At 50.1% G+C, this 13074-nt stretch overlaps 1 protein-coding gene across 1 annotated transcript in view; it reads left to right on the top strand.

The window, feature by feature from the left end:
- The first annotated feature begins 3250 nt into the window (after positions 1-3250).
- Positions 3251-13074, top strand: part of ASB18 (ankyrin repeat and SOCS box containing 18) — an 11857-nt gene continuing 2033 nt past the window's right edge. Inside the window, exons 1-4 of the mRNA XM_035891067.1 lie at positions 3251-3538; positions 3766-3914; positions 4395-4625; positions 12971-13068. Of these exons, the coding sequence (XP_035746960.1) occupies positions 3254-3538; positions 3766-3914; positions 4395-4625; positions 12971-13068 (763 nt within the window). The 5' untranslated portion in view covers positions 3251-3253. The remainder of the gene's footprint in view (positions 3539-3765; positions 3915-4394; positions 4626-12970; positions 13069-13074) is intronic.

The following is a 13074-nucleotide window of genomic DNA, read 5'->3' as shown; positions in this document are numbered from 1 at the left end:
CAGTCACGCATTGCTATCCCTGCTTGAGAGCAGCTGGAGGAGGCAGTGCCGCAGGCTGCCAGCCCTCGAGCTCCTTTGCCACACTGGAAATTTCCCTGGAAAAAAAAAATAATGCCATTGCCTGCTGCCGGAGGGCAGCTGTAAATCATGGTGGGGAGACCAGGAGCTCTCAGCACAGGCACATCTGGACTCACCGGATTTTTTTAAGGCAGCTTCATGGTTTTTTGAAGCATCAGGGCAAATTATTATGGGCTGAAAACTCCCTGGTGTGAGGACTAAGTTGTTATGCGGCAGCTTAACTTGGGGAAGAAGCTCATGCTGAAGTCATTTTGCTTCTGTGTATCGTGCTCTTTCATGTGCCAGGAATGAGTTTCCCTCGTAATGTGAAGCCGGCGCAGACAATTTAAGTCATTATTAATAGATACACTTGATCTGAGGAAGTAAAATGCTTAATGTTTTGTTAAATGAGGTGTATTCTGCAAACAGTTGTATGCAGGGAGAAGGTTAAGATGCTACTCCCGCGCTAGAGATTAACGAGTGCAAGGCTACTACTGATGAAGTGCTCATCCTCACCAACATTTGGGGGCCTGAGTCTGTGTAGAAACATCTCTACTGAAGTAAGAATGCATGAGGATAGTCCCAGGCTTAACTGGTTGCAAGATCAGGCCCTTGGACGGACCCTCAGGGTCTTGAGGCGTGGGGACCGGTGTGCTGGGAGGACAGGCAATGTGCCCGTGGCCGTGCAGCATGGCAGGCGCAGCAGAGAGGTTAGGGCGGCGGGGTCCTGGCCTTCCCCCACCACCCAAAATTGCTGCCCAAAGGTGACAGGTAGTTTATAAGCAGTCAAAACCACCTGTTTCCTTCAAAACCCAACCGGGCACTTCTCCTCCTCTCCTGGCCATCCCCAGGATGCTCCACAGGTGTCCTGGCTGCCAGCTCCTCTCTGCAGTAAATCACTCCTGCCTGTACAACAGCATTCCAATTAAAAACACGGGAATATCATTTCATCCTGACATCACTTTCCACTCATCGGTGGAAAAAGCACTTGACTTGGCTGGCAGGAGCTCAGGCTCATGTGTTTGTACGTGCCGCTCAGCTACAAGAGGGCTCTTTCTTTCTACTCTTGCTGGCCCTGGCTATTTTTAATCCCCTCCGTCAGTGATGCTGTTAATCCTGTCATTACAGTGACCCAAGAAGTGAGTGTTATATGCAAATAGATGCTGATTAAAAGGCTTGCAAGAAGGGGTCACAGGGTATTTCAACACACTCTCAACAGCAGTTTAATGCCAGACACACACACATACACACCCCCCATAGCAAAATTAGCCCACATCTGACCAAGGAGGTCTAGAATCCCTGCTAAATATACCCAGCTGCAAGCGTGGGAGGTGGTTCTTGCCACAGGAAGGTGATCTCCCCGGTGCAAGCGAGGGCACGTGAAGGCAGGCTTCCTCCACGCCACTGCAAAAATACAGCCACCAGATTGCTAACGCACAGAATGAAAGCCAGCCAGTGCTGCAGAAAAACTGCTCAGGGCAAGTCCCTGGGGAAAATTATCCCCATCTGTGGTGCTCCCCAGGTCTCCAAACCTTCTCCTGTGCTGGCTAAGGGATCCCAGGGGATAACAAGGGTATTTCTTGTACAAAAGCAATGCTTTTAGGAGGTGGTTCAGTTGATACCAGAAGGGTGAAGGGGCACAGAGAGGCTGGAGGTAGCAGAATAGTAACAAGTGGTAAAAAAAGAGAAAAACAATGGAATTTGGAGGTTCAAACCAACTGAGCAGTTGTGGACAACCAGCCAGGTGGGAAGGCCAGTCTTGAGTTCAGGGGGAGAAAGAAAACAGGAAGGACCACATAGACTGACCTCAAATTAGGTTCCACTGCCAGCTGCAGATGAACAGAGATCTCAAGGAAGGTGGTTCTTTACACAAGGGATTAATTTACACAAGGACCGCAAGTTAGCTCCCCCCCACCTCAGCATGACCCCATCCCAGCTGGACACACTGTGATTTTTTTTTTTTTTGTGGCTTCATGCTCTTCCCATGGTCTCCAGGGCCAGATGGCTGGATGTCACCACAGCTGAGCTGAGGAAACCCAAAAAGAAACCTCAGATGACTTACAGCTGGATGTGTTGGCCCAGGGCTGGCACAAAGATGCTCATGGTCACCTGCAGGACCTCAGCAACGCCCCACTTGCAGAGGGCTATGGAGAAGGTCCCAAACATTTCTTCCAGCCCAGGTTGACTCTACACAGAGGAAACCATGAAATGTTTCAGTAGTCCCTCCACATCTGGCTGCTTTGATATAGTTTAACATCTTCCCAAGATCTGCTTTGCTCATGTTTATTCCCCTGGGAGGTGGGGCGGGAGGATCTGCTTTGCTCATGTTTATTCCCCTGGGAGGTGGGGCGGGAGGGCTGGCAGGCGGGGGGTTGTGTCACTCAGAGCCTTGGGCTGGTAGAGAAGCCACCGAGTCACACGATGCCGAGGTCTATTCTTGTCCCCACCACGGACTTCTCCCGTGACCTTGAGGATCGGAGCCACGAGCCTCGGGGCAGCAGGAGGTGGGGACGCTCCTCTGGCATCCGCCCCTGTGCTTAAATGGCAGCAGAGGCTGGGTGCTTTCTCTCTCCTATACAAGGCATGGGCAGGGAGAGAGGGTCCCCCTGCCAAAGGCCCAGGAGGATTTGTACCTCGCTTGCCTTTGCCAAGTGCTTTGCATCCCTGCAGAGACACACCAGCATGCCAGGCTGCGTTGTGCTGTCCACTAATATGATGCCCAGATTTTTCCGTATAGCAACCACAAGACTCGAAACAGATATGAGTGCCTTAAAGGAAAAAAAAAAAAATAGTGTTAAGCAGAGAAAAAAAAAAACACTTTCTCAGAGCTCAGAGCACACAGATGAGGTTATATGGGGTTGGGCAGAGAGGAGCTGACTAAATTTCTTTTCTTTTTCTCCCTAAACCCTAGGCACCATTTTCCTCCCAGCCTGAACACCCATGTCCCAAGCTGCTGCCTGCAATTAAACCGGCAATTTAATCCAAGACGTGCTGCCACAACACAGCCCAGTGACCATTTGACTCCCATCGTATCGCGTGCCTGTTATCACCTGCCCCTGCTGGAGTTATAAATACGACGACAATAGAGCCTTAACTGGATTATAATTAGACAATGAGCCCAGGAGGATGGAAACAATGAACTATAAAAGCCCGTCTATCCTCCCAGATAGGACCTACACACACGAGAAGCACTGGAATGGGAGAGTTACCAGGACCTGTAACAGAAAAGCTACAGATTTCCCCCAAATTGGATTCAGAGCATCCTCTAACGGCTCACGCTCCCGCCATCAAGTATTACACGGCCCTGGTCACGGGAGACCTGAGAAACCTCGAGGTCCTGACTGACCGATACTATCAAGATGTCAACCTGGTTTTTGAGATCAGTAAAAATGAGATGGAATGGCAGGTGAAAAGCCAAGCATCTTATGGACTCTCAGGTACTTTTCCTTTAAAGGCCAGTCCAGAAAAATTGAAAAACCAGGTATTTACTAACCCTAAATAGGAGAGGTGCAGTACAGTTATGTGCCTAACGCTGCTTTTATAGAGCCTCTTCCTGAGGTAGCTGGTTTCTGGGTAGATGACTGTGCCCTGCAGCCCCAGCCATAAATATCCAGCACTTTCTTTCATTATTTTCTTCTCTTCTTCACATACTAACCCACCAAAGGGGCAGGGAATTGTAAAAAGTGCGTGTCCACGTCATTTTTCCAGGTTGGGATAGGGGCGATTCATGGCTTAGGCATGCTTGCAAGAGGGCTGGCAGCCCAAACTCCCCATGCAGGGGCTCAGAAGGAGCAGCCCAGTCCCACCCAGCAGGAACAAAATTCTTTTTTGTACCTGGTGCCTCCCAAGCCCAAATGGTCCTGTGGTCCCAGATGCTCATGGGGCACCGTGCATCCATGGATGGTCCCAGAGGTCCTGGAGCTGCTGGGAAACGCGATGCCTTGCTCCAGCTGAGTCCAAACCTAGCTCATCCTACGCCCAGTCCTGTGTCACCCTCCCAACACGCGCACACCCAGACTGGGTGCCTTCAGGCCTAGCCCCGCAAAGACAGGTTCTTCCTCCACTGGGTGCAGGTGGGGAATTCGTGAGCTGCCTTTTAGCTCCTGCCAGGAAGGCAGAGGGTCCCCTGTGCAGCTGGTTGCAGGCAGGGTATTGGTTTACCCAGCTCGCGCTGGATGAAATCTTGCTCCTGCATGTGCACTCACCGGGGGAGTTTTGCTTCCCCTCTTGCCAAGAGCACTCGGAGCAGCCACCAACAGTAACCAGGCTCTTTGGAACACTTAAAGCTGCCAGGGCACTAAAAGAAAAATGGTGTCTTGATCCGGTTTATTCACAAGGCTGGTGCACAGGGGACGGGAACCCAGTGGGTCAGCCCTGGGCATCAGCCCTGCTCCCTCCTCCCCACACCCTGACCTGGCACCGGGGGGACGCGGGCCCCTGCATGAAGCCTGCCTGGGAGGGCACGCCGACTGTGTTGAGCTGCTGCTGGAGCACAGGGCTGACCCCAACCTGCGGAGTGACGAAGGCCTGGCCCCACTGCACCTCTGCACCGCCCAGGACTCCCTGGGGTAAGGAGAGGTTCCCCCATCAGCATCCCCCACTGATAACCTCACTCCACACCTCCTGCACACAGACCCCAGCGCTTTTGCCTCTGTAGGGTGTCAGAAAGATGCCATGATTCCTGGCAAGGCTTCCCATATGCTCCCACATCACCCAGCTGCATCAGCTGCTGCAGCACACTCAGCATAGACAAAAAGGGACATTTCGGTACCAGGCACACTGCACACCCCGAGTATCTTTCCTGTGGACAGGAGCAGCCCAGCCCAGCCCAGCTCTGCATGCTTTTCCTTCCTCCTCTTTTATGATGATTTATCCTAAAATGGCTGTGTCCGGAATCCCAGGTCCATCACACTTTCCGCTGGGAGATGCTCAGGATGGGTCCAGTCATGGAGCACACAAGTCACCCCAACCCCCCTGTGCTCCTCAGCCTATGCCAATGCCATCCACAAGGGATGTCGGTGCCGATCAGGGCACCCACCCCTCCTAAAATCCCAGTCTCATGGCCGTAACAAAGGGACGTGGTCTGCGGATGGGGAGTGATCCTCCCACCTCCTCACCCTGCACAAGCCATTTATGGGTCCACCTTGGCTTATAGTCCAGGCTAAGGTTTGGCCACATGTATCTGCTCCCTTCTCACCCTGGATCAGCATCAACATCACACACAGATGAGCATAAACTTTGCCTTGAAAAACAAGGTTTTTCTGCTCATGTGTGTGTCTCTGTAGGACTTCAAGTGCTTGAATCATTAGACCCAAAGAATTAGGAATTTTTTTTTTATTTCTTTTTTTTAAAAGAGAACTCAGCGCCTTGTTATCCTCATGAAATTTGCTACAGCCCTAAGCAGTTTCATCACCTGCCAGTTTCAGTGAAAAGCCACCCCAGCTTCAATCATCTCCCCTTCAGGCAGGCAGCAAGCTTAACTAGAATTAGATGGTGAAGGCAAGGTTCCCACTACAGATCCAATGTACCATGGGCCAGGTGTCATAGCAAGAGCTCTGCAAAAGAAAAGCAGCCAGGGAAGAAAAGGTTTGCAGAACTAAATATCTCAAGCCCAGTTTATAAATAGTCTCTGCAAGACAGCCAAAAATCAAGTATTAATCAAATTTTGGTTCAGCCAAAAATCTAGGGATTGATCAAACACATGCTTGGTGCGATGAGGGTTGGAGGGAGTGGGATGGGTAAGGGAGAATGCTACAAGCAGCCCTCATCATTGATAAGAAGCTGGTTTTAATTCCTTCATCTGAGCACCCTTTTGACCTTAAAGCCTTCAATCTCCAAACCCCAAGCCACCCTAAAAGCCCCAGGGGTGGGGGAATGGGGTGGGTGGGTATGTGTATTTTAGGATTCACCAACCTGCTCTCCCCTGGTAGAGATAGGACACAGAAACCAACCTGGTGCATGGAGAGGACCCCATGGCCCACAGAGGTCCAGGTGTCCTGCTTTTGGCCAGGTGCTTCCCAGCTTGGAAAAAAAAATACATATATATTAAAAGTGAGCCACTTTCACTGATTTACATGTTATTTTCCCCAGAGGGACAGAGAGGGATGGCCGGTGAGCCAGCAAACGGCGATGCAGGGATCAGACAGACGCAACGTGGAAACAGCTGAGTTATAAGCCCTTGAATATTGGGGCTTTAAAATGGAAATGCTGAGAGACCCTTAACTACGCTACCTGGCGCTACGGGGGCTTCTACAATAACTAAGCCAACTCCCTTGAAAGATCAAAAATTAATAGACATTTCAGACAGGTTTTGAGGTTTCGACCACTGCTTTTCAATTGCAAAGACTTTGCTAAAGTTAGAGACTGAGGAGGTCAAGCTTTAGGTAACACAAACATTTCCTCTTTGATTAGGGGGAGACTACTTTACCTTGCCTTTTTTTTATTATTTTTTTTTTTTATTGAGTAGTAGATTTTAGGTCATCCTTAATTTTTTACTGACAATAAAGAGCAGGTCATTGACCTACATAGAGAGCTATTTTATTTTTCTCCCTCTCGATAACAATGGCCAGAACACCTATGTGCCGGGTTCTTCTGTATTCCCATATACTCGGCAATTCACCATGGGGGCAGGACTTAAAACCTTTGAGCCTCTCAGTGACTGGGATAAAAAAAAAATTATCTGGGCTTCCTTCCAGCCATTTGAGCTTCAGAATCCATGAGATTTCAACAAAAAGGATATCAGAGCTTTAATCTAGGAGCTTTTTGAAGAGATGGAAAAAAAAAAAGTTCCAGTAAAGTTCAGTCTTACCTTCTTCACTTTAGGAGCTGTTCATGCCAACGTCGGCCTATTTAGTAGAGTTCCTCTCCTTGACCTCTTTTTTACAGCAGAGATAATTAACATGGTGGGGTAAGATGAGTCTCTAAATTCACTGCACTCTCTCCCTGGCGCTCTCCTGTTTCCCTCTTAAAGCTGGGATGATTAAAGGAGTCTGCCTTTATTGGCACCCCGAAAAAAATAAAATAAAAATAATTGAGGGGGAGAGGAAGAGTCTCAACTTTCCCGGCAGTGCTGGGGGGGGAAGAGCAGACGTGGGGCGGCAGGAAGGCGCATCGCAGGGATGCAGGAGGTAGCTCCTGCCTCCCATTGTGGTACCCACAGCAGAAGGGATGGCGAATGCTACCACATTTGTAGAGTCCTCCTTCAGATCTGCGAGTTAGAAAAAGCTCTCTGAAGATCTCAGGTTTCCCATGCAACCAGGGAGAGCCTACCTGGAGAGAAATCCCCCAGGGCTTGCCTTCCCCAGCCTTCCACATAGGGAAGCGGGCTTAGTCAAGCCAAGCGATGAGGAGAGAAGATGTCACCCCTGCCTCTGTGCAACTTGGGCTTATGGCTGAGTGATGCCCTTGTGTTCACTTCTTCAAGCTTCCTCTCCACCCCCGGAGCCAAAACCAGAGTTTCTGGCTCCCACCCGCCAGGACCATGGGATGGGAGATAAATGGTGAGATGAGTCAATGCAGGAGGAGACTCGATGTCCAAGGGCTCTGTGCAAGAATCGATGGGGTAAGGAGTGAGTACAAAAGCTGCCAGCCTGGGGAGGCACGACAGGTTTTGCTTAGGGGATGTTCGATGAGGATAGTTCTTCACAGGAGGAATTAGCAGGAAACAGGAGCACAGCAGGAAGGCAGGTACCTAAAAGGCAACACTATCAAGATCTCAAGGCTTCCCAAATGCCAGGGAGAGGGGCACTAACCCACTGTTGGTGGATCTGGCCCTGTGGCACCCTCTGGCTATTCCAGCATTGCCCTTTTGGCTGTGGCAAAGAAGCATTACTACAAATGAAAAAAGACCACAGAATCTAAAGGCCAGCGTTTAGCATCATCTAGTGCTAAACCTCGTCCTCTGCTCCATTTAGCATCAATAAAATACAAAACTCAGAGCATTTGGAGCAATCAAACTTTTTGGAAATCAAAATTTTTGGAAACTCATCCCCCCACCAGGGAAGACCAGTTCCTTAATAGGTCCTGAGCAAGAAAAAAGACAGCCCAAAAGCAGACACAGAGCACAACCCAAGGCCTGACCCTGCTTTTTGAAGAAGCTACTTCCCAAGTTGGTGTGACAAAATGAGGGCTCATACATATGCGTGTCCACAGCTCACAAGGCTTTGTCAAAGAGGCGGTGCAGACAGCAATGCTCCTGGGCTGGCATTTGCCCCATGGCAGCAGAGCGGTCCCCACGCTGGCATGACCAGCCCCACTGTGACCAGCCCTCGGCACCAGTGTTGCCACAGTTCACCGGTGGGCTTGCGGTGCCCCAAAAGATTTTCATCTTTTTAAGAAAAAACAGCTTCCTTCTCCTTCTTGTAGGAAATTAGTAAGAACAATCCTTGCATTTGGAGCCAGGCTTGGGGAAGGCTGTTTTTCCAAACAGGATCAATCCTGCAATAAATCACAGACAAATGGGTAGATGGTCACTCAGATGCCATGAAAAACAACCAAGTGAAGGATGAAAAAGCCTCACTCCAGCCTCAGGGAAGGAGGGGGAAACCAAACAGGAGATTTTTCCTTAAGAAAACGGAGGGCCTGAGCAGGTTTTTGGGACAGGAATTTTCCTCCGGCCTCCGATGCCCCAACCTCCTGCTCCTCCTGCTGGTTATTCATCGCATCCCATTTCAAGCTAAATCCCGATTTCCCAGCCTGGGCATTTTTCATCCCAAAGTGGGCAGCATCCTGCTGGGATGCTGGGAGCTGCGGCCAGCAGGACCCATCCTGGCAACGAGAGGGCAGGGGAGGGCAATAGGCATGTCCTGCCTGACATTGCACCGACATCTGCTCTGACACCATTGATGGGCAAAGAAGGAAAATAAAACCTAAATAATTTTATCCTGTTTATTTGAGCCAGGACCCCAGCACAAGGCAAACCTGTAGTACTAATACCAGTTATCACAAATTAGTGTGATTTTTTTGGCCTAATGAGCAACTTGTCCAAGCAAGGAGACATTCAGGTGTGCTACCCATCACCCAGAAATGAGTTAGGAAAGGTTTGGAAGTGGGTTTAAACTAGTCAAAATCAGGCATAGCTGTGTGTGAGGATGGCTCTTTGAGGGCTTGATCCAGGGGTATTGCTGCTGCAGGCAAGCTCCTTGGCCAGGTTGGTGGTACCAGGCTGGATGGAAAACAAACTGGTTTGCTTTGCCACCCTGCGTCTGAATTTCTGCTGAACTAAATCCATGGCTTCTTGCAATATTCCCGGAAAATAGGAGAGGACCCCTCAAAAAGCAGCAAGCGATAGCTGAGCCCTATTTAATGGGATTTTATTCTAATCTGATGGTGAACAGGGCATTAATAAAAAAGCAAGAAGCTAGAAATGCTGGCAAAGTTTTAGAAAGTATGAGTTCATCAGCAGAGATTAGAGGCTAAAGTAAGAGCATATAGCCAGCAAGCACGAATGGCATCTACCCGGCACCTGCTGATGCCCCATACATCCAAAGAGGGGGCCCTCGTGGGGGCTCACCATTTCCATTAACCAGAGGAGATCACCCCTTATTTATAGCCCTTCACTAACATTCCCTCTTTGCCGAGGGAGGAGTATCTAGGGGGAAAAATGCGATATAAACCGACTCGGGTTTCTTCCAACAAGTTAGCCAAAGAACTTAATAATAAGTAAGAATAACCCTTCAGGAAAACAGCATCTGGGAAGGGTGGCATTTCCACCATGTTATTTCTAGAAGGATATTTGGGATGGTTGTCAGGAGACCAAGAGGAATTGAACCCCCTGTAACTGAACTCTCATCCCGCTCTCAGTAAGGGAAAAAATGGGCTGGGGGGGGGCTGGGTGCAGCTCGTGGCTTTGCTGGGCAACACGCGATGTACCACCCTTTACCTGCAAATGAAGGGCAGGGGAATATTCCCTCTGTCTTGCCTGTGCAGATGTAAATCTTCAGCCTGGGCACTCTCAATACACAGCACTTGCCAAAATCGGTGCGGGGTTTGTGCTCAGGGTCTCCAGGCACAGCCGCCTCCTTGCCTGGGAAGGATCAGAGGTGCTATAAGCATGATCTATAAAAAAACCCAAGAACAAAAGGTATTTTTTCTCCCAGACTAGGCTGCTGCACATTTTTCAACCAAGTCAGAAATATATTTTTATCCATTTTTCCCTGTAGAACCATCCCTTGGTTTGCCCCGAATACATTATTTTAGGATGCCAGAGCTAACCATGACATTAGGATTAAGCTAACCCAGCGAGGTCCTGAGAACGTCATTGTAAGTAGGGCTACAAATTCCCTCCTGTCAAGGACGGGCAAGACCGGTAAACATGAGCGAGTCGCAATGTGATTTGCTCCAGCAACAGACCCTCTCCAATAAAGTTTTACCAACCTGCAGCAGACAGCAATTGCAAAAAAACCCTCGGCAAGACAAACTCACAGAATCACAGAATGCCTTGGGTTGGAAGGGACCTTTAGAGGTCATCTAGCCCAACCCCCTGCAGTGAGCAGGGACACCTTTAAATAGATGAGGTTGCTCAGAGCCCCATCCAACCTGGCCTTGAATGTTTCCAGGGATGGGGCCTCCACCACCTCTCTGGGCAATCCATTCCAGTGTTTCACCACCCCCATTGTAAAGAATTTCTTCCTTATATCCAGTCTAAATCTACCTTCCTTCAGTTTAAAACCATTACCCCTTGTCCTGTCACGATCAGCTAAAAAGTTTGTCCCCATCTTTCCTATAGCCCCCCCTTTTAGTACTGAAAGGCCGCAATCAGGTCTCCCCACAGCCTTTTCTTCTCCAGGCTGAACAAGCCCAACTCTCTCAGCCTGTCCTCATAGGAGAGGTGCTCCAGCCCATAGCTTGAGAAGGGGATTCAGCACGTTTTAGAGTGAAGGGGAATTGTAAAGTAAGGATCTGAGGATTTGGGGGCTGGCACAGCCCCACACTCAGTCCGCTCAGGCACAAGTGCATCCCCAGCAGATGCCCCTGGTGAGGTCCAGTGAGGCAGCAGCTGGGAGCATTACATCTGCAAAGGCTGCAGAAACAGCCTGTCCGCACAGATCCTGCAGGATTTTTTTCCTGGCAAACTCTGGCTTGGTATGCACAGGAAAAGCAGCCCAAGGAGGTATTTGCTGATCCTGCACCACCAAGGACAGTGAATATCTCACCACCTCCTATCAAATCTTGGGGGCAGGTGATGCTGAAGGTCCAGAAAGAGTCAAGTAGATTATAATTATTATTACTATTTTATTATTATTATTATTATTTTCCCCACATATGTTAGCATTCATCTGGGCCAGGAAAAACAAGCAGTGCCCTAGCACCATCCTTCTTCCCTGAGGCTCTTCTTCCCCATCCCTCCTGCTGGAAGGATCAGGCTGGGACTCTGCTCCCCCTCATTTCGCTTCTGTATCAGCCCAGAAACTCACTTAGGGCTCTAGGTGATACCTGAGCTAAAATAAAAGCTTATTAGAGGAAAACAAAACAGGCAGGGGTGGGGTGTTAAAGGTTGATACACCTCCCTAGACTCCAGTCAGCCACTGCTGAGGCTTCCTGAAGGACTGCTCTTCCCACCTCACTGGCAGCATCTCTTGGGAAACACAAGCTCACCACATTTTCAAGGTCTCACTTGGACGGCATGTGAGTCCGGCCCCCCACCAAAAAAATAGCTCCTTCGTGCCATAGCGGCGAGCTCAGCCCTACACACTAACCTGGCTGCCAAAAGCTGTGCCGGGGCAATGACATTGAGCCATGCTGGCCCCGGCAGCTCTCGACAGAAAATGGAGCAGTCACTTTGATTCTTTTGGACTAGCTGATCACATCTGTTTACTCACATACACACCAAAAAAAAAAAAAAAAATCCTCCATCAGTGCATACCAGGCATCTTTAACCCCCATCCATTGTCAGCAGGATGCAGGTGGAAAGCCCTGACAGGAACCCGTGTCCCCGCTTCACAGCAGCCAGGACCCCTCTTTGCAACTACACACAGTGATGTTAGAGAGAAGGAGAGGTGGGAGCAGTGATTTAGGGTGGGGAGGATTGCTTACCTTGATTTATTCCTCCGGAGAACTGCAGGTGCTGCCACTCTGTTGTCACCAGGTGCCAAACAAGCCAGCAAAACTCATTTCCACGGACTTAAACCATCTGCAAAGGTGTTTCTTTTCAGGACAGGCAGAAAACAAGATCCTTCAGTCCTCTCTGGGGTGGGAGCCCAACACAGGCATTTGGATCCCCTAACGGGAGAAGAATAATCCATTTTTATGCCCAAGCAAACCCACACCAAGCACAGAGAAGTTATTGAGGTTTTCCCTCCACGTCAGCTTGATCTCAGCACAGATTAAGGTGGAGGTAGCAGTTTAGAATGCTTTCAGCTGAGAAGCCCCATGGATGTCAGCCAAGGGGTGGGATTGTATAGACCATTTCCTTAATACCCCAAGGCTACACCCATGCCAGGAGATGAAGGGGCCCATCACCCTATGTATCCTTATCGTGGCCAGATGCATTCCGCACCCCTCATCGGCCAGGCCAGACCCAGCTGGTATGGCTAACCATGGGCACCGCTCCTGGTGCTGCCCGACTGTTGGCACAGCTGGGACAAGGATCACTGGTCCCTGCTGGGTCTAGGCTGGTGAGACCCCGGTGGGTCAAGGATGGCCAAGGATGACCATTCATGAATGATGCTGATTAAGGGCAAGAGGGAGATGTTACCCAAACCACCATCACCACCACTACAGTGGGCACCAGGGCACAGGGTCACCCTCCCCAGCCTCTGCTGCTTCCTCCCAAAATCCTCAAGTGCCACAACCCCCATGGGACCCCAGCTACAGCATGACCCCCATCCTCACCCCATGCCACCTCCCGCTCCAGCCCATGCCCTCCAAAGCCTACCTAGGCAGCGCACCCCACAGCGTCCCCAACTCTTTGCAGATGTGCCAAGCTCCTGCTGAGACACGGGGCCACCGTCAACCTGCCCAGCGAGGACGGGGGGGAGACGGCGCTGCACGTGGCAGCCAGGCACTGCCTCTGTGACC

Source organism: Egretta garzetta, unplaced genomic scaffold, assembly GCF_000687185.1.
Source record: "Egretta garzetta isolate BGI_Z169 unplaced genomic scaffold, ASM68718v1 scaffold113, whole genome shotgun sequence".
In the NCBI taxonomy this organism is placed as follows: Eukaryota; Metazoa; Chordata; class Aves; order Pelecaniformes; family Ardeidae; genus Egretta; species Egretta garzetta.
This window is presented reverse-complemented; position numbering and strand designations above follow the sequence as displayed.